Here is a 27,474-nt window from a genome sequence, read left to right as displayed (position 1 = left end):
GAGATTTAGGCACTTCTTGTCTGGAATACGTCCAACCAACCAGCGAGTCTAGACCAGACTGAATACTTCAGGCGAGGTGAGATCACCCCCCCTCGATCACGTGATAGCTCCGCGGACAGTTGCTGCTCAGCAACAGAGAAGCCGGCAGAGTAACGAGCCACAAGCGATAATTACAGTAGTTAGACAATCAAGACTTAAACTATGAGAACATAATAATATGTTACATCCTACCTAACAAAAGTAACTAAGTCAAATAATAATATAAAGCAATATATTTACGATTTAGCTATTATTGCAAATACAGTGGACCCCCGCATAGCGACCTTAATCCGTGCAAGAGGGCTGGCTGTTATGCGAAATGTTCGCTATGCGAATGAATTTTCCCCATAAGAAATAATGGAAATAAAATTAATCCGTGCAAGACACCCAAAAGTATGAAAAAAAAATTTTTTTACCACAAAAAAATGTTAATTTTAGTACACACAAACTGAAAAAGGCATGCACAATTACATGACACTTACTTTTATTGAAGATCTGGTGATGATTGATGGGATGGGAGGAGGGGAGAGAGAGTGTTAGTGTTTAGAAGGGGAATCCCCTTCCATTAGGACTTGAGGTAGCAAGTCCTTTTCTGGGGTTACTTCCCTTCTTCTTTTAATGCCACTAGGACCAGCTTCAGAGTCACTGGACTTCTTTCGCACAACATATCTGTCCATAGTGGCCTGTACCTCTCGTTCCTTTATGATTTGTCTAAAGTGTTTCACAACAGTGTCATTGTAACAGTCACCAGCACGGGTTGCAATAGCTGTGTGAGGGTGATTTTCATCAAAAAAGGTTTGCACTTCAAGCCATTTTGCACACATTTCCTTAATCTTTGAAGTAGGCAATTCCTTCAATTTCTCTCTCCCCTCCTTTGAACCAGTTTCCCCAGGTCTGGCCTCTTGCTCTTGAAGTTGATCTATCAGCTCATCAGTGGTTAGTTCTTCATTGTCCTCCTCCACCAACTCTTCCACATCCTCCCCACTAACCTCCAACCCCAAGGACTTCCCCAATTCCACAATTGATTCCTCAACTGGTATACTCCTCTCAGGGTTAGCCTCAAACCCTTCAAAATCCCTTTTGTCTACACATTCTGGCCACAGTTTCTTCCAAGCAGAGTTCAAGGTTCTCTTAGTCACTCCCTCCCAAGCCTTACCTATAAGGTTTACACAATTGAGGATATTAAAGTGATCCTTCCAAAACTCTTTTAGAGTCAATCGAGTGTCTGTGGTCACTTCAAAGCACTTTTGAAACAGAGCTTTTGTGTACAGTTTCTTGAAGTTGGAAATGACCTGCTGGTCCATGGGCTGCAGGAGAGGAGTGGTATTAGGAGGCAAAAACTTCACCTTAATGAAGCTCATGTCCCCATAAAGTCGCTCTGCCATGTCTGTAGGATGACCAGGGGCATTGTCTAACACCAGGAGGCACTTAAAGTCTAATTTCTTTTCAGTTAGGTAATCTTTCACATTGGGGGCAAATGCATGGTGTAACCGGTTATAGAAAAATTCCCTAGTGACCCATGCCTTACTGTTTGCCCTCCACAGCACACACAAATTATCCTTGAGGACATTCTTTTGCCTGAACGCTCTGGGAGTTTCAGAGTGATACAGTAATAAAGGCTTAACTTTGCAATCACCACTAGCATTGGCACACATCAGCAAAGTAAGCCTATGTCCTGGGAGTGCCTTTTCCTCCTGAGTAATGTAGGTCCTGCTTGGCATTTTCTTCCAGAACAGGCCTGTTTCATCACAATTAAACACTTGTTCAGGTTTCAGTCCTTCAGTTTCTATGTACTCCTTGAATTCATGCACATATTTTTCAGCCGCTTTGTGGTCCGAACTGGCAGCCTCACCATGCCGTATCACACTATGGATGCCACTACGCTTCTTAAATCTCTCAAACCAACCTTTGCTGGCCTTAAATTCACTCACATCATCACTAGTTGCAGGCATTTTTTTAATTAAATCGTCATGCAACTTCCTAGCCTTTTCACATATGATCGCTTGAGAGACGCTATCTCCTGCTAGCTGTTTTTCATTTATCCACACCAATAAGAGTCTCTCAACATCTTCCATCACTTGCGATCTTTGTTTCGAAAACACAGTTAAACCTTTGGCAACAACAGCTTCCTTGATTGCCGTTTTCTTGCCCACAATAGAAGAGATGGTTGATTTTGGTTTCTTGTACAACCTGACCAGGTCGGTGATATGTACTCCACTTTCATACTTATCAATGATCTCTTTCTTTATTTCAATAGGAATCCTAACCCTTATTGCTGTAGGGTTGGAACTAGAAGCTTTCTTGGGGCCCATGGTCACTTATTTTCCAGAAACAGGACCGAAAACACTGTAATAATACGAAATATTCCGAGTGTATGCTTGAATGTTACCGCGGAGGCTGGCTGGTAAACAATGGCACAGGCGGCACATGTGAGGCTGGCTGAGGGCGCACATTGGACGCGTCTCGGACGAAGGCCGCTGAGCGGGTTTTTGTCCACTATGCGGGGCAAAATTTTAGCGAACAAAGCGTCCGCTATGCGGATTGTCCGCTATGCAAGGCGTCCGCTATGCGGGGGTCCACTGTATAAGCAATATAAAATTATATGAAAAAGTAACATACATTATATACATATACATAATATACATCATATACATTGTGACCCATTCAGGGGTTGCAACAGGTTGTACAATCAGTTCTTCTGTATAACAGCCACTCATCTTATAAAGTTACTCTGTATACAGTAATCCCTCTTTGAAGGTCCTGTATATTGAGTAGGTTCTGGTATAAAGTTGTTTTATCTAGGAGATAACTAGAGTCAATGTTACAGGTGGAGAGGATCGTGGAGGCATCAGTAGCAGCCGGTGCGAGGGTGGTGCTGGGTGGGAAGCGACACAGTCTGGGCGGCTTGTTCTTCCAGCCCACCATCCTGGTCGACGTGAAGGAAGACATGCCTTGCTTCCAGCAGGAGATCTTTGGCCCAGTTATTGCTCTCAGGAGGTCACTAAAATAAGAATTTTTTGCCTAAGATGCTCTGCATAGCTACAGGATTTCTGCATGCACAGCTAAATGTCACACATATCTGTACAAACATTGTATCACGCTGAAATAATAGATTGTGAGGCCTAGGTTAGAGTATATAGGCGAGAGGGAGATTATTTCCCAGTAAAAGTAGGCCTTAGACAAGGATGTGTGATGTCACCGTGGTTGTTCAATATATTTACAGATGGAGTTGTAAGAGAAGTGAATGGTCGAGTGTTGGCAAGAGGTGTGGAATTAAAAGATAAAGAATCTAACACAAAGTGGGAGATGTCATAGTTGCTCTTTGCTGATGACACTGTGCTTTTGGGAGATTCTGAAGAGAAGTTGCAGAGGTTGGTTGATGAGTTTGTTAGGGTATGTAAAAGAAGAAAATTAAAAGTGAATATAGGAAAGAGTAAGGTGATGAGGATAACAAAAAAATTAGGTAACGGAAGATTGGATATCAGATTGGAGGGAGAGAGGATGGAGGAAGCGAATGTGTTCAGATATTTGGGAGTGGATGTGCCAGCAGATAGGTCTATGAAGGATGAGGTGAATCATAGAATTAATGAGGGGAAAAAGGTTACTGGTGCACTGAGGAGCCTGTGGAGACAAAGAACTTTATCCATGAAAGCAAAGAGGGGAATGTGTGAGACTATAGTTATACCAATGCTCTTGTATGGGTGTGAGGCATGAGTTGTGAATGTTGCAACAAGGAGAAGACTGGAGGCAGTGGAGATGTTATGTCTGAGGGCAATGTGTGGTGTAAATATAATTCAGAGAATTCGTAGTTTGGAGATTAGGAAGAGGTGTGGCATTACCAAAACTATTATCCAGAGGGCTGAGGAGGGGTTATTGAGATGGTTTGGACATGTAGAGAGGATGGAATGAAATAGAATGACTTCGAGAGTGTATAAATCTGTGGTGGGGGGAAGGCAGGGTAGGGACCGGCTTAGGAAAGATTGGAGGGAGGGGGTAAAGGAGGTTTTTTTGTCCAAGGGGCTTGGACTTCCAGCAAGCATGCATGAGTGTGTTAGGAGCGAATGGAGACAAATGTTTTTTAGAACTTGACGTGCTGTTGGAGTGTAAGCATGGTAACACTTATGAAGGGATTCAGGGAAATCGGCAGGCCGGACTTGAGTCCTGGAGATGGGAAGTACAGTTCTGGCACTCTGAAGGAGGGGTGTTAATGTTGCAGTTTTATAACTGTAGTATAAGCATGCCTCTGGTAAGACAGTGATGGAGTGAGTGAGTGATGAAAGATTTTCTTTTTCAGGCCACCCTGCCTTGGTGGGAAACGGCTGATTTGTTAATAAAAAAAAATAATGAATTACAGTGGACCCTCGAGTTTCGGCAGCCTCGACTTTCATGAAATTCAACCTTTGGCGAGTTTTTTTGGGCAAAATTTGGCCTCAAGTTTCGTGATTAACTCGTGTTTCGGCGACCATCCGGTGCCCGTCCGCCCCTCACCGCGCACACAAAGCCAGTCTCCCACGCCATTCACGCTCAGTGTGCCATTGTTTACCAACACGTGACCATCACCCCGCGGGTTCATACGTAATAATCCATTGTTTTTTGTGATTACAACTGCTAAATAAGTCACCATGGGCCCAAGGAAAGCTAGTGCAAGCCCTTTGGTAAAGAAAGTGAGGAACATGATCGAATTCAAGAAGGAAATCATTGAAAAATATGAGTGGAGTGCGTGTTACAGAGCTTGCCAGGATGTATGGCAAACCCCATTCAACCATCACTTCGATCGTGGCGAAAGGAAAGGAAATAAAGTATGCTGTTGTTGCAAAAGGGGTGGATATGCTGACAAAAAGATCACAAATCCTTGAAGAAGTGGAGAGGTTATTGTTGGTGTGGATTACCGAAAAACAGTTAGCAGGAGATAGTGTTACGCTGTCGATAATATGTGAAAAGGCAAGGCAGTTGCATGATGATCTCGTAAAGAAAATACCTGCAACAAGTGGTGATGCTTGTGATTTTAAGGCCAGCAAAGGTTGATTTGAGAGATTTAAGAAGCATAGTGGCATTCACAGTGTGATAAGGCATGGTGAGGCTGCCAGTTCTGACAAAATTGCAGCTGAGAAGTTTGTACAGGAGTTTAAGGAGTGCGCAGACACTGGAGAATTCAAACCCCAGCAGGTGTTTAATTGTGACGAAACAGGCCTCTTCTGGAAGAAAATGCCAAAGAGGACCTACATCACACAGGAGGAAGTGCCACTCCCAGGACACAAGCCTATGAAGGATAGGCTTACTCTCATGTTTTGTAGTAAGCAAGTGGGGATTTTAAAGTGAAACCTTTACTGGTGTATCACACTGAAAATTCCAGAGTGTTCAAGAAATACAGTGTCGCTAAGAGTAATTTGTGTGTGATGTGGAAGGCTAACAGTAAGGCATGGGTCACAAGGGATATTTTCCTAGACTGGTTTAATGAAGTGTTTGGCCCCAGTGTGAAGAAATACCTCCTGGAAAATAAACTGTCACTCAAGTGCCTCCTGGTAATGGGCAGTGCTCCTGCTCATCCTCCAGACTTGGAAGAGCAAATAGTGGAGGAGTTTAGTTTCATCACGGTGAAGTTCTTGCCCCCTAATATAACTCCTCTCCTCCAGTCCATGGACCAGCAGGTCATTTCAAACTTAAAAAAACTCTACCCAAAAGCAGTGTTTCAAAAGTGCTTTGAAGTGACCTCAGACACTGAATTGACCCTAAGAGAGTTCTGGAAAGATCACTTTAATATCCTCCATTGCATAAACCTTATAGGTAAGTCTTGGGAGGGAGTGACTTCCAGGACTTTGAACTCTGCTTGGAGAAAATTGTGGCCAGATTGTGTAGAAGAGAGGGATTTTGAAGGGTTTGTGGCTGACCCTAAGGAGCCTATGCCAGTTGTGGAAACTATTGTGGCATTGGGGATGTCTCTGGGGTTGGAGGTGAGTGGTGAGGATGTGGAAGAGTTGGTGGAGGACCACAGGGAAGAGCTAACCACTGAAGAGCTGCAAGAGCTTCATCTGCAACAGCAACAGATCACAGCTCAGGAAACTGCTGGAGAGGAGGAGGAAGAGAGATGGAGGAAGGTGCCTTCTTCAAAGATTAAGGACATTTGTGCAAAGTGGGCTGAAGTGCAAACATTTATGGATGATCTTCACCCTAACAAAGCTGTTGCAGGCCATATTGGCAACATGTACAATGACAGTGTTGTGTCCCACTTAAGACAAATCTTAAAGAAACACCAGAAGGAAGGAGATTCTCCTTCCAAAAAATAGTGTACACCTTCCTCCTATCCCCTCCTCCCATCTTTCATCCACACAGAAGTCTTCAGTAAAGGTAAGTGTAATGTTGTTATTATTTTTTTAAATGCATGTACTTGATTTCTGATTGTTTTCATTATGTAAATCTTTATTTAATTTGAAAAAAAAAAAAATTTAATATTTTTGGGTGTTTGGAACGGATTAATTTTATTTCCATTATTTCTTATGGGGAAAATGGTTTCGAGTTTCGTGAATTTTGACTTTCGGCAGGCTCTCTTGAACGGATTAATCACGAAATTCGGGGGTCCACTGTATTATTAACCCTTTCAGGGTTGGTGCCGTACTAGTATGGCTTATGCACCAGGGTTGGTGCCGTACTAGTACACATAAATTCTCGCGTCCTCAAATCAAGCAGGAAAAGGCTGGTAGTCCTGGATGTGAGAGAATGGGTCTCCATGGTCAGTGTGTGTGTGGTATAAAAAAATTGGGGACCCAGTGGTGCATTGTGGGAAAGCTATTTTATTACACCTTGTTCACCATGTCTAGCGGTAAGAAACTCCTCACTCCTCAGCTAATTGGGGCTCTTTTGTTCCCAAGTGACAGTTCAAACACAGATGAAAGTGTCAGTGAAGATGAATTTCATGGTTTTGAGGAGTTTGTGACTGACAGCAATGCCCAGGAAAGCAACCTGAAGGAAGGTAGAAGAAAGGGAGAAAAGAAGGAAGAGATAAGAGGAAGGAAGGAAGGAGGGAAGAAGACCATCAACCTAGGATAACTCAAAAAATTCAGACAGTGACTTATTTCCATGTGGGTTGGTGGGGTGGGAAGGAAAGGATGGGTGTTGACAGGCAGTGAGGGTGGTGAGTGATGGTGTTGACAGGCAGTGAGGGTGGTGAGTGATGGTGTTGACAGGCAGTGAGGGTGGTGAGTGATGGTGTTGACAGGCAGTGAGGGTGGTGAGTGATGGTGTTGACAGGCAGTGAGGGTGGTGACTGGTGGTGTTGACAGGCAGTGAGGGTGGTGACTGGTGGTGTTGACAGGCAGTGAGGGTGGTGACTGGTGGTGTTGACAGGCAGTGAGGGTGGTGACTGGTGGTGTTGACAGGCAGTGAGGGTGGTGACTGGTGGTGTTGACAGGCAGTGAGGGTGGTGACTGGTGGTGTTGACAGGCAGTGAGGGTGGTGAGTGATGGTGTTGACAGGCAGTGAGGGTGGTGAGTGATGGTGTTGACAGGCAGTGAGGGTGGTGAGTGATGGTGTTGACAGGCAGTGAGGGTGGTGAGTGATGGTGTTGACAGGCAGTGAGGGTGGTGAGTGATGGTGTTGACAGGCAGTGAGGGTGGTGAGTGGTGGTGTTGACAGGCAGTGAGGGTGGTGAGTGATGGTGTTGACAGGCAGTGAGGGTGGTGTTGACAGGCAGTGAGGGTGGTGTTGACAGGCAGTGAGGGTGGTGAGTGATGGTGTTGACAGGCAGTGAGGGTGGTGAGTGATGGTGTTGACAGGCAGTGAGGGTGGTGAGTGATGGTGTTGACAGGCAGTGAGGGTGGTGAGTGATGGTGTTGACAGGCAGTGAGGGTGGTGAGTGATGGTGTTGACAGGCAGTGAGGGTGGTGAGTGGTGGTGTTGACAGGCAGTGAGGATGGTGAGTGGTGGTGTTGACAGGCAGTGAGGATGGTGAGTGGTGGTGTTGACAGGCAGTGAGGATGGTGAGTGGTGGTGTTGACAGGCAGTGAGGGTGGTGAGTGGTGGTGTTGACAGGCAGTGAGGATGGTGAGTGGTGGTGTTGACAGGCAGTGAGGATGGTGAGTGGTGGTGTTGACAGGCAGTGAGGATGGTGAGTGGTGGTGTTGACAGGCAGTGAGGATGGTGAGTGGTGGTGTTGACAGGCAGTGAGGATGGTGAGTGGTGGTGTTGACAGGCAGTGAGGATGGTGAGTGGTGGTGTTGACAGGCAGTGAGGATGGTGAGTGGTGGTGTTGACAGGCAGTGAGGATGGTGAGTGGTGGTGTTGACAGGCAGTGAGGATGGTGAGTGGTGGTGTTGACAGGCAGTGAGGATGGTGAGTGGTGGTGTTATTTGCCATTGTGACACTAATCAGGCTGGTGACTTAGCATATTTACAAGTCCACCTCCACACAACAACTACGAGCTTTACAGAAGCTGTAGCAGTTCTGGGAAGTGTCCAGTGACTTTATATGTGTATATATGTGATAGAAAAATAGTAATAAACAACATTTTTTATTGTTGGTTTGTGTAAACATGTTTTGTAAACAATATAATAACTGTTTGTGCGGTTATTGTGTAGCAGACAGCGAGTGAATATACATTCAATATTTTTTTTTCTTATTTATTTAATAATTTGAACATACATACAGAGGTACAAAAAATTACAGGTAAGAGCAGCATGCCAAAGCCACTTGTATGCATAGCATTACGAGCAGGCTTAAAATTAACTTAAGATTAACTAAGCAATGATGTAATCAGTGATAAAACATTATTGTAAACAGAAAAGTTACTTGAAGGAAGGAGGGAAGAAAGGAGGGAGGGAAGGAAGGAAGGAAGGAGGGAGGGAAGGAAGGAGGGAAGAAAGGAGGGACAGAAGGAGGGAAAGAGAGAAGAAAGGAGGGAGGGAAGGAAGGGGGGAGGGAAGAAAGAAGGAAGGAAGGAAAGGAGGGGGGAAGGAAGTAGGGAAGGAAGGGGGGAGGGAAGAAAGGAAGGGATGGAAGGAAGGAGGAGGGGGGGGAAGGGGAAGGAAAGAGGGAAAGAAAGGAGGGAGGGAAAAAAGGAGGGAGGGAAGGAAGGAGGGAGGGAGGGAAGGAAGGAGGGAGGGAGGGAAGGAAGGAAGGAGGGAGGGAAGGAAGGAGGGAGGGAAGGAAGGAGAGAAGGAGGGAGGGAAGGAAGGAGGGAGGGAAAGGAAGGAAGGAGGGAGAAAAGGAAGGAAGGAGGGAGAAAAAGAAGGAAGGAAGGAGGGAAGGAATGAAGGAGGGAGGAAAGGAAGGAGGGAGAGAAGGTATGTAGGAAGAGATGAGAGGATGGAATGAAGGAAGGAAGGTAGGTAGGTGTGTGGGGAGGAAGGGATGTGTTGTGGAAGGCAGTGAGGTTAATGAGTAATTGTATGATGCATCATTGTGACACACGACACACTGGTGACTCAGCAGTGAGGTTAGTGAGTGGTGGTATGATGCATCATTGTGACACAAGACACACTGGTGACTCGGCAGTGAGGTTAGTGATTGGTGGTATGATGCATCATTGTGACACACGACACATTGGTGACTCAGCAGTGAGGTTAGTGAGTGGTGGTATGATGCATCATTGTGACACACGACACACCGGTGACTCAGCAGTGAGGTTAGTGAGTGGTGGTATGATGCATCATTGTGACACAAGACACACTGGTGACTCAGCAGTGAGGTTAGTGAGTGGTGGTATGATGCAACATTGTGACACAAGACACGCCGGTGACTCGGTAGTGAGGTTAGTGAGTGGTGGTATGATGCATCATTGTGACACAAGACACACTGGTGACTCAGCAGTGAGGTTAGTGAGTTGGTGGTATGATGCATCATTGTGACACACAACACACTGGTGACTCAGTAGTGAGGTTAGTGAGTGGTGGTATGATGCATCATTGTGACACAAGACACACTGGTGACTCAGCAGTGAGGTTAGTGAGTGGTGGTATGATGCATCATTGTGACACACAACACACTGGTGACTCAGCAGTGAGGTTAGTGAGTGGTGGTATGATGCATCATTGTGACACAAAACACACTGGTGACTCAGTAGTGAGGTTAGTGAGTGGTGGTATGATGCATCATTGTGACACACAACACACTGGTGACTCACCATATTTACACGTCCACCCGCACACTACTACAAGCTTTCACAACTTCTTGTAGTTATAGAAACCTGTCCAGTGACTATATGAGTATATTTATGATAGAATAATAGTAATAAACAACATTTTTTATTGTTTGTTTGTGTAAACATGTTTTGTAAACATGTTTTGTGAACAATACAATGACAGCAAAGTTTGTGCTGTTATTGTGTAGTGTACAATGTTATTGTGTAGTGTACTATGTTATTGTGTAGTGTACAATGTTATTGTGTAGTGTACAATGTTATTGTGTAGTGTACAATGTTATTGTGTAGTGTACAATTAGTGAATTGTACAATTAGTGAATTAGGTGGGGATATAGTTTTGGAGTGGTTGGTGCAATTATTTAATAAATGTATGGAAGAGGGTAAGGTACCTAGGGATTGGCAGAGAGCATGCATAGTTCCTTTGTATAAAGGCAAAGGGGATAAAAGAGAGTGCAAAAATTATAGGGGGATAAGTCTGTTGAGTGTACCTGGTAAAGTGTATGGTAGAGTTATAATTGAAAGAATTAAGAGTAAGACGGAGAATAGGATAGCAGATGAACAAGGAGGCTTTAGGAAAGGTAGGGGGTGTGTGGACCAGGTGTTTACAGTGAAACATATAAGTGAACAGTATTTAGATAAGGCTAAAGAGGTCTTTGTGGCATTTATGGATTTGGAAAAGGCGTATGACAGGGTGGATAGGGGGGCAATGTGGCAGATGTTGCAAGTGTATGGTGTAGGAGGTAGGTTACTGAAAGCAGTGAAGAGTTTTTACGAGGATAGTGAGGCTCAAGTTAGAGTATGTAGAAAAGAGGGAAATTTTTTCCCAGTAAAAGTAGGCCTTAGACAAGGATGTGTGATGTCACCGTGGTTGTTTAATATATTTATAGATGGGGTTGTAAGAGAAGTAAATGCGAGGGTCTTGGCAAGAGGCGTGGAGTTAAAAGATAAAGAATCACACACAGGGTGGGAGTTGTCACAGCTGCTCTTTGCTGATGACACTGTGCTCTTGGGAGATTCTGAAGAGAAGCTGCAGAGATTGGTGGATGAATTTGGTAGGGTGTGCAATAGAAGAAAATTAAAGGTGAATACAGGAAAGAGTAAGGTTATGAGGATAACAAAAAGATTAGGTGATGAAAGATTGAATATCAGATTGGAGGGAGAGAGTATGGAGGAGGTGAACGTATTCAGATATTTGGGAGTGGACGTGTCAGCGGATGGGTCTATGAAAGATGAGGTAAATCATAGAATTGATGAGGGAAAAAGAGTGAGTGGTGCACTTAGGAGTCTGTGGAGACAGAGAACTTTGTCCTTGGAGGCAAAGAGGGGAATGTATGAGAGTATAGTTTTACCAACGCTCTTATATGGGTGTGAAGCATGGGTGATGAATGTTGCAGCGAGGAGAAGGCTGGAGGCAGTGGAGATGTCATGTCTGAGGGCAATGTGTGGTGTGAATATAATGCAGAGAATTCGTAGTTTGGAAGTTAGGAGGAGGTGCGGGATTACCAAAACTGTTGTCCAGAGGGCTGAGGAAGGGTTGTTGAGGTGGTTCGGACATGTAGAGAGAATGGAGCGAAACAGAATAACTTCAAGAGTGTATCAGTCTGTAGTGGAAGGAAGGCGGGGTAGGGGTCGGCCTAGGAAGGGTTGGAGGGAGGGGGTAAAGGAGGTTTTGTGTGCGAGGGGCTTGGACTTCCAGCAGGCATGCGTTAGCGTGTTTGATAGGAGTGAATGGAGACAAATGGTTTTTAATACTTGACGTGCTGTTGGAGTGTGAGCAAAGTAACATTTATGAAGGGATTCAGGGAAACCGGCAGGCCGGACTTGAGTCCTGGAGATGGGAAGTACGGTGCCTGCACTCTGAGGGAGGGGTGTTAATGTTGCAGTTTAAAAACTGTAGTGTAAAGCACCCTTCTGGCAAGACAGTGATGGAGTGAATGATGGTGAAAGTTTTTCTTTTTTGGGCCACCCTGCCTTGGTGGGAATCGGCCAGTGTGATAATAAAAAAAAAAAAATACCAAACAGTCTTTATATTGGTCTCAGAGGCCATAACGTAGAGAACTGTATATTATATGGTTGTGATTATTGACATATAGAAAACCTCCTATTATGCAAAGCATTTTTGGGCAGCCTTAAAATTTAACTAAATACACAAAGAATGCACACAGAGAGAAAGAAATTTGTGTGTCTCAAACAGCACTACTTACTTTATACTTCTACACTGTACTCCTCCCTTCCTTACCTATGTTATTTGTGCCTGGGAATCCATCACACCAAATTAACTTTAAACAATAATAAGTCAACAAGAAAGTGCAAGTACCAGTCTACTGCGAGACAACACTGTACCAGTCTACTGCCAGGCAACACTGTACCAGTCTACTGCCAGGCAACACTGTACCAGTCTACTGCCAGGCAACACTGTACCAGTCTACTGCCAGGCAACACTGTACCAGTCTACTGCCAGGCAACACTGTACCAGTCTACTGCCAGACAACACTGTACCAGTCTACTGCCAGACAACACTGTACCAATCTACTGCCAGGCAACACTGTACCAGTCTACTGCCAGACAACACTGTACCAGTCTACTGCCAGACAACACTGTACCAGTCTACTGCCAGACAACACTGTACCAGTCTACTGCCAGACAACACTGTACCAGTCTACTGCCAGACAACACTGTACCAGTCTACTGCGAGACAACACTGTACCAGTCTACTGCCAGGCAACACTGTACCAGTCTACTGCCAGACAACACTGTACCAGTCTACTCCCAGACAACACTGTACCAGTCTACTGCCATAGAACACTGGACCAGTCTTCTGCCAGACAACACTACCAGTCTACTGCCAGACAACACTGTACCAGTCTTCATTCTACTTCCAGACAACACTGTTCCAGTCTTCAGTCTACTGCCAGACATCACTGCACCAGTCTTCAGTCTGCTGCCAGACAACACACTTCACCACTCTTCAAAGACATTAACCTGTTTAATATACATAAAATTCACTCATACTGCTGTGTATACTACATATACAGAACAGTCAATTATAATGTCAATCCTGCCTTCAAACTCCTTCTTGAGTCATCCTGGGAATACATAATCTCAAATGATGTGTTGTTCTTGAGGATACAGCCAGAGTTGTTGGCTGTCTGTCTTGTGGTGTAGTAGCTGTCTTCTTACTGTACATTTTGTGGTGAAGTAGCTGTCTTCTCACTGTCCATCTTGTGGTGTAGAAGCTGTCTTCTCTCTCTCCACAAAGTATGGTACCATAACAAAGGTACACCAGTGTAATTGCAGTTGGCTGCCTGTCTTGTGGTGTAATAGCTGTTTTCCACAAGGTAGATGTGTGCTACCTTAACAACAATGGCCTTGTACATAACAGTATGGCCACCTACATTCTTTGGGTATTGAAGGTTCTGTTGAAATGACAGATCTGTACAGACTGGGTCCGGATGAGAGGTGAGTTGTCTTGCTCTATTCTCTTTTCTGTCAAGAAGTCGCAAATGAGACGAAGGGCAGGCAGTCCAAGAAGGTGGAGCATACTCAAGTTGTGAGCGTATCCATGCCTCGTACAGAATCTTGCAACCTCTACTGTTGAGCAGATGCGAGTTACAGCAAAGTGGTGTAAGCTTCCTGGCCAATTTGTTTGCAAGATTTACAACATTGTTCTTCATGGTCAGTCTGGAGTCAAATTTTACCCCGAGGATATCAGCTTCATCCCCAGGTACCAACGCTCTCCCATTCTTTCGTATTATTGCTAAAGCATTACCATCATGGTGCCTAGAGACCCTCATCATTTGTGTTTTCTCAGGAGTAAATGTGACCCGCCATCGTTTTTTCCTAGGCAGATAAAGCTGTAAGCTGGTGATTGATGCAACTTACAGCAGCTTGCATTCTCTCTTGGATAAGTAAATGTCAGAGTACAGGTGTCTGCATTTGCATGGGATTCTGGAATGAGTTGAAGGTCACTGCAGTAGACATTCCATGACAATGGCTCAAGCAAATTTTCCTGTGGAACACTTGCACCAATAGTGTGTATTGTTGACTCAATCTCATTGAGAACTATGCTTAGAGATCGACCTTGAAGGTAATCACTGAGGAGACACAGTGTAGAGTGAGAGACTCCCAGTGCTAGCAGCTGTGCCAAGAGTCACTGGACATTGCTGGTGTAGAAGCACCAGCAATATACAGTGCTACTACACAACTGATCTTAGGTTTGTCCAGTGATTGGTGCCACATAGTGGAGATGTTTAACAAATTAGCAGTGACCTTTTCTGAAGCCATATTGATGGTCACCAAGAAACTCTTTTGTCTTCTGCCATGAAATTGTCTGAAGATTAACAAGAGTGACACTGGTCTGTAGTTGCTGATTTCCACTTTGTTCTTTTTGTGAACAGGGTTTAACTACATTTGCCTCTTTCCACAGAGAATGTCATTTACACTGCTAGATAGATGCTGATAGATGTGAGATAGAGGTGATGTTAGCTGGTCTGCACATCTACTCAGCAATCTTTGGTTCACATTATCTGAGACCACAGTGCAGCAGGCCTACTGGCCCATGCAAGGCAGGCCCAGTTCTCCCACCGGCTTAAACCAATGCCTTAACCTAGTCAGGTCAGTCACATTCACTTAAGGGAAGAGCACAGCATCTGACCTAGTAGCACAAGCTAGTCGGGTCCAACTCACACCCACCCACACCCACTCATGTATTTATCCAACCTATTTTTAAAACTATACATCATGGCTTCTTTGACAGTACTCAGGAGTTTGTTCCACTCATCCACAACTCTATTAACAAACCAGTGCTTTCCTATATCCTTCCTGAATCTGAATTTTTCCAACTTAAAACCATTGCTGTGAGTCCTGCTATTTACATCCCCCTTTATTAATTCCTGTTTTCCATTTATACACCTCAGTCATATACCCCTTTAATTCTATGCCTTTCTAGAGAGTACAGATTCAGGGCCTCAGTCTATCTTCATAGGGAAGATTTCTGATACATGGGATCAACTTTGTCATCCTCTTTTGTATGTTTTCCAGTGCATTTATATCCATTCTGTAATACGGTGACCAAAGCTGTGCAGCATAATCTAAATTAGGACTAACCAAAGATATATATAGTTGAAGAACACCCTGAAGACTTCTATTATTTGTACTTCTTGATGTGAAGCCAAGGATTCTGTTAGCTTTATTGTGAACACTTATGCACTGCTAACCAGAACTCGTAAATCCTCTTCACAATCCGTAATATTAAGATCTTCATAGTTTAAATGTGGCATGGTTATTTTCCTGTCCAACATTTAGAACTTTGCATTTGTCTATATTAAACTTCATCTCCCACTTCTCTGACCACTGCATCTGTTTATTCAAATCATCCTGGAGTGTTCTAATGTCCTCATTAGAATGAATTGAATGGCCTGTTTTGGTGTCATTAGCAAATTTGCTTACGTCACTATTTATTCCCTCACCTCTGTTGTTTATGTGAATTGTAAACAACAAGGGGCCCAACACTGACCCCTGTGGAACACCGCTTGTGATGTGCCCCCATTCTGATTTCTCCCCATTTATGCAAACACACTGCTGACTATTTGTCAACCATGCCTCTACCAAGGAAAAAATTTCTCCTCCTATTTCGTGTTCCTTAAGTTTTCTCAATAGCCTGTGATGTGGAACTCTGTCGAAAGCCTTACTGAAGTCCATATACACAATATATTCAGTACCATGATCTACCTCCTCAAATACCTTAGTGAAGAAAGTTGGTAAATTTGTAAGATAGGATTGCTCCTTTGTAAAACCATGCTGAGATTCATTAATCAACTTATTCCTTTCAAGATGGCTACAAATTGCTGAAGCAATTTGTAGCCAACTATGGAGGTAAGGCTTATTGGTCTATAGTTCGAAGCTAAGGACCTGTCACCTGCCTTGTAAATACGTATTACATTTGCCATTTTCCACTTGTCTGGCACTATGCCAGTGTGTAGTGATATATTGAACAAATTAGCCAAAGGTATGCTAAGTTCCTCTTTACATTCCTTTAAATCCCTCGCGAACAGTTCGTCAGGGCCTGGGAATTTGTTAGGTTTTAATTTCTCTCTCTGTCTGAGGACCATGTCACTAGCTACCCCAATAGTGCATAGTTTATTATCGTCCTGTTCCACATGATTTAATATTTCTGGAATTTCACTAGTATCTTCCTGAGTAAAAACTGAGAGGAAGTAGGTATTGAAAAGTTCACACATTTCCTTAACACTGTCAGTGATCTGACCTGAGTTACTCTTAAGTGGGCCTATCCTGTTCCTAATCTTACTTCTGTATACCTAAAAGAACCCTTTTGAATTAGTCTTCGAATCCCTTGCGACTTTAGCTTCATAATCCCTTTTTGCTTTTCCTATTCCTTTTTTTTTATATCTCTTTAATTGAATACGTATATTGATTACTTAACTGCCCATCCCCTCTTTTGATATGCCTATATATGCCTCTCTTTTGATCAATGAGATGTTGTTATCTATTGTTGATCCATTTGGGATCATTTTCGTTAGATAAAATTTCCCTACTCGGAACAAAAGTTGTCTGGGCAGCTAGCGCTATGCTTTGAGACATGTCATATTGGCAACCAATACCACCTACCTGACCCATAGTCATGTCATTCTGATTTAGCCCACCCAGGTAATTTCTCAGTCCCATGAAGTCGGCAAAGTGGAAATCTGGGACAGAGACTTGATTGCAGTTATCTGGGTAATTGCATGATATATTGAATCTAAGTGATTTATGACCCCTTTCCCCAAGCTCATCATTAACCTCAAGATTATTAACTAGTGATTCTTTGTTGGCAAGAATGAAGTCAAGCAGGTTGTTTCCTCTAGTTGGGCCTGTCACAAACTGTTTTAAAAAGCAATCCTGAACTGTATCAAGAAAGTCACTAGACTCAAGATTTCCTGTCACATTGTTCCAATCAATTTGTCTAAAGTTAAAATCTCCCATTAACACAACATTTTGATATTTAGACGCCTTATGAATTTTGTCCCATAGCAGCCTACCGCACTCCCTATCAAGGTTTGCGGGGCTATAAATCACACCCAAAATAATTTTTCACAACTTTTGAGAAACTAACCAAACAGATTGTGTCCGATGTTTCTAATTTTATATCTTGTCTAACACAACAATTGAAATTATCTCTGATATACATCACCACTCCACCACCCTTCCTGTTGACCCTATAAGTATGGAATAATTTATAACCCTATATGTTGCATTCAAAAGGCATTTCTCTATCTTTCAAGTTGAACTAGGTCTCTGTTATAGCAATAATATCTATATCACCTGCACTTGCAAGTAATCTTAGCTCATCTATCTTATTTCTTAGACTCCCACTATTTGTATCGTAAACCTTAAGGAAGCTAGTCACTCGTTGTCCTCTACTATCTCTCTTTGTTTGTTGAGCAATTGATTTGCCTTTACTAGCAACTTTATTTTGAATATTGTCCTTTAAACATCCCTGGGGTATCCTGGTAATATCTGCTGTTTTCAACATAGTACTGCAGCCTGATTGTTTCCCACAAACACCTATACCTCTATAATCTATCAGTTTAAATTCTTAGACAAGTCATCAGTGACCCCTCAATTGAATTGGCTAATGCAACCACTCCAGCCCTAGAGAGATGAACCCCATCACTTGCATACATATCATGTTTGTCATAGAATTTGTCCCAGTTATCAATGAATGGGATTGCAAGTTCCTTGCAGTACCTGTCTAGCCAGCAGTTTATACCAGTTGCCCTAGACATCCATTCATTGCCCACTTCCCTTCTAGGCAAGATGCTACATATGACTGGGATCCCTCCTTTAGACCTGACTACTTTTATGACTGACTTGTACTTATCCAGCATCTCCTGTCTCCTGCCCTTCCCGATGTCATTACCACCAGCACTAAGACAAATAATGGATCTGTTCCCATCACCTGACATATTATCCATATTAATTTCATCTTGTCGGTATTATATACCATTCTTGTACTACTACTACTACCACCACCACCTCTTCCTGCCTATATATAGCCATCCTGCTCCACTTCTGGTTAGTGTGACTTTGTAAATGGTCCAAGTCGGACCGAAACGTCGTCGTAAGCTTTTCTCTCTCTTATGTGCGGGTTATTTGTGTATATTATCCAACCTGCTGACTATGTCACCAACACCAGCTCCTGGGAGGCACACCCTCTGACCTTCCTGTCTCTGTTACCTGAGTCTCTCCCACAATTAGAATATTCTTACCCTGATTAGCAGGGGAGTCAGTGGTACCTTTAACCTCACTAACCACTGAAGTACACTCGTCCTGGAGAACAGAGAATTGATTTCCTACCTTCACATCTTCTCTATTAGCCTTCCTTATCTTCCTTCTTTTTGAATTGTGAACCAATTGCCACTTAAACTCTCTAACTCACTTCTGGTATCCTTTTCCTCCTTATTAGCACCAACCATCTCTCACTCACTCCCAAACCATTTAGGCGAAGCTTCTGCCTTCTGTTTTCTTCCTGAAGATGTAGAACCTCCTTCTTCAACTTTTTAACCTAAGATTCCAAGACACTACAGCAAGCCATGGTCTTTGTAACACCCCACGCTAATTCCCAGACAGCTTAGGACAGTGACCATACGTGACCTCTGACTGCAGTGTACAAAGATAAGCTACATCCTGCCTTATTGTCACCACTGATAATTTTGACAGTAATTGCAGCTAATAAAGGAGGTGTCCTTGCTGGATCAGGAACTTGCATTTTGGCAGCAGTTTTCAGCAAATTGGTCAGCTTTCTCCTGACTGCTAGTAGAGACTGTCCCATGCTCTCGATTTAAGGATGAAATAACTTCAATAACCTTGTTGATCCTTGACCAAGGACTTTCAGGTTTTGGAGACCACTCTATCTGAGGTCAGTTATATTTTTGTCTCGGCCTACCATCTAGAGATGGACCAATTTTGGACTTGTTACGTTTGCCAACTGGCTTGCCTGTGCAGGTTTCTGTTATAGATAGTGGGATGCCTCTTATACCTTATCCAAGCCTTGTACATAGCAGTAGCAGCCTCTTGACGACAACAAAAGAAAATCAAGGTAGAAGGCTTCATCACATGCTGCTTGTCAGGAATGTATTTGTGTTAGATGTTCAGTAAAGGCATTCACTTGGTTATCAACATCTTGAAGAGCATTCCAAACAGAGGTGACAAGATCCAAGCAGAGGGCCAACCAGTTTCCTCTTTCTCACAGCCAGGTTGTGAGTGTAGATTCTTCTGTTGGAATTTTCAGTGTGGTGAAGACAGCCTTGTGGTCAAATGATCCAACATAGTCAAGGGGTTGGCAAGTGACTATACCTTCATATAGATAACTCACTCCTGGGTCAAGGTGGTGACTGGTCCTTCATATAGATAACTCACCTCTGGGTCAAGGTTGTGACTGGTCCTTCAGATAGATAATTCACTACTAGGTGAAGGTGATGACTGGTCCTTCAGATAGATCACTCACTACTGGGTCAGGGTGGTGACTGGTCCTTTAGATAGATCACTCACTACTGGGTCAAGGTGGTGACTGGTCCTTCAGATAGATCACTCACTACTGGGTCAAGGTCATGACTGGTCCTTTAGATAGATCACTCACTACTGGGTCAAGGTGGTGACTGGTCCTTCAGATAGATAACTCACTACTGGGTCAAGGTCATGACTGGTCCTTTAGATAGATCACTCACTACTGGGTCAAGGTGGTGACTGGTCCTTCAGATAGATAACTCACTACTGGGTCAAGGTGGTGACTGGTTCTTCAGATAGATAACTCACTACTGGTTCAAGGTGGTGACTGGTCCTTCAGATAGATAACTCACTACTGGGTCAAGGTAGTGACTGGTCCTTCAGATAGATTACTCACTACTGGGTCAAGGTAGTGACTGGTCCTTCAGATAGATTACTCACTACTGGGTCAAGGGAGGAGCCAGAGATGTGAGTTGGGAAGTCAGTCAATTTTTTTCATGTTAAACACTGCAAGGAGTTCATCAAAATCCCTGTATATAAGATATTGGTTGAGGTCACCAACAGTTATAATATTGAAGCAGAAAGGAGTCCACATTTTCCATCAGGAAGGTGATGGGGTCTGCTTGTTGCCAGTGAGGTCTGTACATTGTACATGCTAGTACAGAGGGAGTAGTGTTTATGCAGTGTTTAGAACATCATTTCCTGGTGACTAGGAATGGCACCTTCATTGAGTTGGACATGCATGTAGACTTTTAGAAAAACATATAGCAACACCCCCTCTTCATCCTTATCTGTCTCTTGTCATCTATGAGGTGTAGCCAGCTATTCTAGCAAAAATTGCCAGAGTCCTGTCATCCAAAATGTGTCAACAACATGATCATGTCAGGATGGTGAGTGTTGGCGATACTGTGCGTGAGCTCTCCAACACTGATAATGAATCCTCTGATGTTGGCCAACAGGATACTGATTCACTGGCTCCTCATGATTGTTGTTCAGCTTGCGTTGGTGGGTGTGTGAAGTGTTTGTCCTTAAACAGGTAGGACATTGGGGTGGTTGCTGGGATGTATTTCTGTGGTCTTGTAGAAGGCACAGACTACCTGCTGAGCCGAGATACCAGTAGCTAAGTGGGTGATGTGTGTGTTCACCAGTTCTGAGACCCTGCTGGTTTGTTCCTAGAATAAATCTCTAGAAAACTGATGATCCTGTATGTCAAGTTCCTGTTGGTTATAACATTGGTCTCCTTGATGTCCCCTTTTGTGGCAGTAATTTCATTTGGAATCTTTCAGGAAGTTGTCAGTGGTATGTTCCCTCTGGTGTTGGGCCCGTTGTTGTTCACAATTTACATAAACGACATAGATGAGGGAATAAATAGCAACATAAGCAAATTTGTTGATGACACCAAAATAGGCTGTCCAATTCATTCTAATGAGGATATTAGAGCACTCCAGGATGATTTGAATAGATTGACACAATGGTCGGAGAAGTGGAAGTATAAATAATAGAAGTCCTCAGGTTGTTCTTCAACTCTATATATCCTTGGTTAGGCCTCATTTAGACTATGCTGCTCAGTTCTGGTCACCGTATTACAGAATGGATACAAATGCTCTGGAAAACGTACAGAGGAGGATGACAAAGATGATCCCATGTATCAGAAATCTTCCCTATGAGGATAGACTGAAGGCCCTGAATCTGCACTCTCTCGAAAGGTGTAGAATTAGGGGGGATATGATCGAGGTGTATAAATGGAAAACAGGAATAAATAAAGGGGATGTAAATAGCGTGCTGAAAATTTCCAGCCAAGTCAGGACTCGCAGCAATGGTTTCAAGTTGGAAAAATTCAGATTCAGGAAGGATATAGGAAAGCACTGGTTTGGTAATAGAGTTGTGGATGAGTGGAACAAACTTCGAAGTACAGTTATTGAGGCTAAAATGTTGTGTAGTTTTAAAAATAGGTTAGATAAATACATGAGTGGGTGTGGGTGGGTGTGAGTTGGACCTTACTAGCTTGTGCTTCTGGGTCTGGTGCAGTGCTCCATCCTTGAGTGGGGATGACCAGACTGGGTGGGTCATTGGGATAATCCGGGGGGTGGGTCATTGGTCTAATCCGGGGGGGGGGACATGGACCTGCTCCGCATGGGTCAGTAGGCTTGTTGCAGTGTTCCTTCTTTCTTATGTTCTTATGTGACAGTGGGAGGGTGGTCTCCTATTTGCTGCACCTCTTGTGTTTCAGCAGCTGATTTCTCCATAGGTTCTGCCACTGTTGAGGCTGATGATTATGTACCTGGTGAGGGTTCTCCTGGGACTGTGTTGGTGGAAGGTGAGACGACTGTGTGCCTGTGGCTGCCTCTTTCTATTCCACATCCTTGTCCAGCCATACCAGATATATCTCTGCTGCTTGTGTTTTAGCATGGTGTTTGATGTCTCTTCTCTTATAGCACATAACTGCTATACTTAACTCAGACATAACACATGACTGTTGTACTTAACCAAGACATAACACATGACTGCTGTACTTAGCTCAGTAAATATGTCTTTCTATATGCTTCCATGTCTTGTGGCTCACATCATTCTCCACTGTTCCATCTTGTTTCCTTTGATAGTGTTTTTCTATTAAGTTTAACCCTTTGACTGTCACAAGCCTATTTCTGAAACTGTCATTCTGTCGCAAAATTTTTGGGAAAAAAAATTATTTTTTCTTATGAAATGATAGAGAATCTTTTCCCAATGCTAATGACACCAAAAGTAAGAAATTTGATTGAAAACTTACAGAATTACGCTCCCCCGAAGTTAGCGATCTCAGCGATATATATGCTTCGGCAATTTTGCCAACTTTGAGCTCTATTTTTGGCCAATTCCATTATTCCAGTTGACCAAATTCGTAGCTATTTCTTTAGAACTCCATTTTTTTCTATCAATTGAGTACAAGAAACCACCCATTTACCGATTTCAACTACCCAATAAAGTGGTCAGAAATTGGCAATTTGGCCAATTTCATACAAATTAAAAAAGATGCCAATTTCAAAATAGGGTCCAGAATAAACAATGCAGACATTCTCGGCACTAAAATAACATATCCGCTGTTCATTAGTCATGTCTCAATGCCTCTCTTATATTACTCTTGCTTTGTATTTTGATTTTTTATTCACAAAAAAAAATAGAAGATTTACTGTTATGCAGATTACTGCATTATTGTAAAAATGGTATAAATAATATCAGTGCACTAGTGAAAGAATATTAGACTCCCCAGTTGACGCGTATTGGACGTGTGGTGTGATTTGCTTACTCTTGAACATTGGTGAAAATTGAACATTTCCATTATTTGAGCTCAATTTCAAGGTTGTTTTCATCATGAAACTGATCAAAATCATCATTATTTCTGTAATGTGTTTTTCATTCTATCAAATGAGATGAAGAAAACAAGAATACAACCATAAATACTATATGAAAATACACCTCAAATTCGGCGTTTTAATCCAAAAACACAGTCGGAGTTTTTTTTTTCTCATTATGCACTGCGTGCTGCAGGATTTTTTATGCAGTGCACACTGACCACACAGACCCATTCTCTCACATATGGGGCTACCAACTTTCTCCTGCTTGATTTGAAGCCGCTAGAATTATTGAGTATATATATACATGTACATGTATGTCTGAAACACTGGCTCGTAAGACGTATCTATACGGCTGAAACAGTCAAAGGGTTAACGTTCATGGGGAATGTAAGACTTTGTTTCCTCTCTAAGATAGTGTCTGTAACCAGCACACACTGGCACTTGTTGTGTTGCTGTGTACCGAAAGCTAGTGTACATTAGTGTGTACAAATCATGAGTGTAGGAATGAGTTTCTTGTAGAATAACATTTTGTGTAGAACAAACTGGAAGTACAGTGTGTGTGCACTCTGAAGGATGGGTGAGGACATTACAGGTCAGAGTGTCATCTGCCTGTGATAACACATTTCTGCCAAGACAGCAATTGAATGGATGGTGGTCAATGTGTTCTTCTGTTTATGGCTCACTCTTCCTTGCTTTAAGAAAGCCAGTGTTATAGAAATCGTATACACTAATTAATGGCAGTGAAATATATTTCAGGTTCCAGAGTGAGGACGAGGCCGTTGCAATTGCTAATGCCTCTGAGTGTGGCCTTGCCAGTTACTTCTACAGTCAGGATGTCTCTCAGGTCAGTCACCGCTCTCTGGAGTTTGGAAACTAGAATACTTAAAGTTGTTTATCAGTGCTTAGGGTTAATGGGAGTGTTTTGATCCAGGGAAGAGGAGGGTTGTGCCAGTTGATGGTGCTGAGAGCCAAGCATCACCAGGAAGGTGCCACCTCCACTTGGAGTATTAGTTAGCTAAATATTAAGGCTAATGTTAAGGTTAGGTAAGGTTTGTCTGGGAACAAACCTTACCTTGGCCATCTGGTGGCCCAGTACTGCAGCTTTTGGTCAGCTGACTAAGACCTGATGGTCAACTACTGTAGGTAGCTTTTGGTCAGCTGACCAAGACCTGATGGTCTACCACTATAGCTATTGGTCTGCTGACCCAGACCTCCAGATTTACCCATCAACAACTCGTTTATAAGTAATAATAATACTATTAAAACAATAATAATAATAAAGTATTTTTTAACTAAAATCTAATACTGATGATTGTTGTATGAAGACTGTGATGCTGATATATATGCTAACATAATATGCTTAATGTGGTCAGGTGTGGCGAGTGGCTCGGAGACTGGAGTGTGGCATTGTGGGCATCAACGAGGGTCTGGTATCTGCTGCTGAAGGAGCATTTGGGGGCATCAAGAAGTCTGGCATTGGAAGAGAGGGTTCCAGGCATGGTATTGATGACTACACTTACATTAAATATATCTGTTTAGGCGGTATTAACTAAGGTAAAAGGAATTGTGATGCATTAAGATAGTGAGCTAAAAGAAGAGACACATTGACCATCACTCATACTGATGTGATATTTTTTTTTTTTTATTAACACATCAGCCAATTCCCACCAAAGCATGGTGGCCTGAAAAAGAAAAACTTTCATCATCATTCACTCCATCACTGTCTTGCCAGAGGGGTGCTTAACACTACAGTTTATAAAACTGCAACATTAACACCCCTCCTTCAGAGTGCAGACACTGTACTTCCCATCTCCAAGACTCAAGTCAGGCCTGCCGGTTTCTCTGAATCCCTTCAAAATGTCACTTTGCTCACACTCCATTAGCACTTCAAGTATTAAAAACCATTTGTATCCATTCACTCCTATCAAATACGCTCACACATGCTTGCTGTAAGTCCAAGCCCCTCGCACACAAAACCTTTACCCCCTCCCTCCAACCTTTCCTAGGCCGACCCCTACCCCGCCTTCCTTCCACTACAGATTTATACACTCTCGAAGTCATTCTGTCTTGTTCCATTCTCTCTACATGTCCGAACCACCTCAACAATCCTTCCTCATCTCTCTGGATGACAGTTATGATAATCCCGCACCTCCTCCTAACTTCCAAACTACAAATTGTCTGCATTATATTCGCACCACACATTGCCCTCAGACATGACATCTCCACTGCCTCCAGCCTTCTCCTTGCTGCAACATTCATCACCCATGCTTCACACCCATGTAAGTGTGTTGGTAAAACTATACTCTCATACATTTCCCTCTTTGCTTCCAAGGACAAAGTGCTTTGTCTCCACAGACCCCTAAGTGCACCACTCACCCTTTTCCCCTCATCAATTCTATGATTCACCTCATCTTTCATAGACCCATCTGCTGACACGTCCTCTCCCAAATATTTGAATACATTCACCTCCTCCATGCTCTCTCCCTCCAATCTGATATCCAATCTTTCATCACCTAATCTTTTTGTTATCCTCATAACCTTATTATTTCCTATATTCACTTTTAATTTTCTTTTGCATACCCTACTAAATTCATCCACCAACCTCTGCAACTTCTCTTCAGAATCTCCCAAGAGCACAGTGTCATCAGCAAAAAGCAACTGTGACAACTCCCACTTTGTGTTTGATTCTTTATCTTTTAACTCCACACCTCTTGCCAAGACTCTCGCATTCACTTCTCTTACAACCCCATCCATAAATATATTGAACAACCACAGTGACATCACACATCCTGTCTAAGGCCTAATTTTACTGGGAAATAATCTCCCTCTTTCCTACATATTCTAACCTGAGCTTCACTATCCTCGTAAAAACTCTTCACTGCTTTCAGTAACCTACCTCCTATACCATACACCTGCAACATCTGCCACATTGCCCCCCTATCCACCCTGTCATACGCCTTTTTCAAATCCAAAAATGCCACAAAAACCTCTTTAGCCTTATCTACATACTGTTCACTTATATGTTTCACTGTAAACACCTGGTCCACACACACTCTACCTTTCCTAAAAGCCTCCTTGTTCATCTGCTATCCTATTCTCCGTCTTACTCATAATTCTTTCAATAACAACTCTACCATACACTTTACCAGGTATACTCAACAGACTTATCCCCCTATAATTTTTGCACTCTCTTTTGTCCCCTTTGCCTCTATACAAAGGAACTATGCATGCTCTCTGCCAGATGTGATTTATCACAGTTTAAATTATATGTTGAACTGTAACATCTGCAACCATCCTTCATAGCGTAGGTACTGTACCACCACCACCACCATAGTGTAGGTATTGTACCACTGGCACCACCACCATCCTTCATAGCGTAGGTACTGTACCACCACCACCACCATAGTGTAGGTATTGTACCACTGGCACCACCACCATCCTTCATAGCGTAGGTACTGTACCACCACCACCACCATAGTGTAGGTATTGTACCACTGGCACCACCACCATCCTTCATAGCGTAGGTACTGTACCACCACCACCACCATAGTGTAGGTATTGTACCACTGGCACCACCACCATCCTTCATAGCGTAGGTACTGTACCACCACCACCACCATAGTGTAGGTATTGTACCACTGGCACCACCACCATCCTTCATAGCGTAGGTACTGTACCACCACCACCACCATAGTGTAGGTATTGTACCACTGGCACCACCACCATCCTTCATAGCGTAGGTACTGTACCACCACCACCACCATAGTGTAGGTATTGTACCACTGGCACCACCACCATCCTTCATAGCGTAGGTACCGTACCACCACCACCACCATAGTGTAGGTATTGTACCACTGGCACCACCACCATCCTTCATAGCGTAGGTACCGTACCACCACCACCATCCTTCATAGCGTAGGTACCGTACCACCACCACCATCCTTCATAGTGTAGGTACTGTACCACCACCACCACCATAGTGTAGGTATTGTACCACTGGCACCACCACCATCCTTCATAGCGTAGGTACCGTACCACCACCACCATCCTTCATAGCGTAGGTACCGTACCACCACCACCATCCTTCATAGCGTAGGTACCGTACCACCACCACCATCCTTCATAGCGTAGGTACCGTACCACCACCACCATCCTTCATAGCGTAGGTACCGTACCACCACCACCATCCTTCATAGCGTAGGTACCATACCACCACCACCATCCTTCATAGCGTAGGTACCATACCACCACCACCATCCTTCATAGTGTAGGTATTGTACCACCACCACCATCCTTCATAGTGTAGGTACTGTACCACCACCACCATCCTTCATAGGGTAGGTATTGTACCACCACCACCATCCTTCATAGTGTAGGTATTGTACCACTGCTGCCACCACCACCATCCTTCATAGTGTAGGTACTGTACCACCACCACCATCCTTCATAGGGTAGGTACTGTACCAC

General features: G+C 43.4%; 1 protein-coding gene across 1 annotated transcript in view; it reads left to right on the top strand.

The window, feature by feature from the left end:
• Window positions 1-27,206, top strand: part of LOC128699586 (glutarate-semialdehyde dehydrogenase-like) — a gene marked incomplete at its 5' end in the record, with an annotated part of 55,014 nt that extends 27,808 nt beyond the window's left edge. The window contains 3 exon segments of the mRNA XM_053792310.2: window positions 2,867-3,036; window positions 23,764-23,851; window positions 24,381-27,206. Of these exon segments, the coding sequence (XP_053648285.2) occupies window positions 2,867-3,036; window positions 23,764-23,851; window positions 24,381-24,560 (438 nt within the window).
• Window positions 27,207-27,474: the final 268 nt, after the last annotated feature.

The sequence above is a fragment of the Cherax quadricarinatus genome, chromosome 67, assembly GCF_038502225.1.
Source record: "Cherax quadricarinatus isolate ZL_2023a chromosome 67, ASM3850222v1, whole genome shotgun sequence".
Lineage (NCBI taxonomy): Eukaryota > Metazoa > Arthropoda > Malacostraca > Decapoda > Parastacidae > Cherax > Cherax quadricarinatus.
Note: the sequence above shows the minus strand (reverse complement) of the source record. Positions and strands in the feature narration are given on the sequence as shown.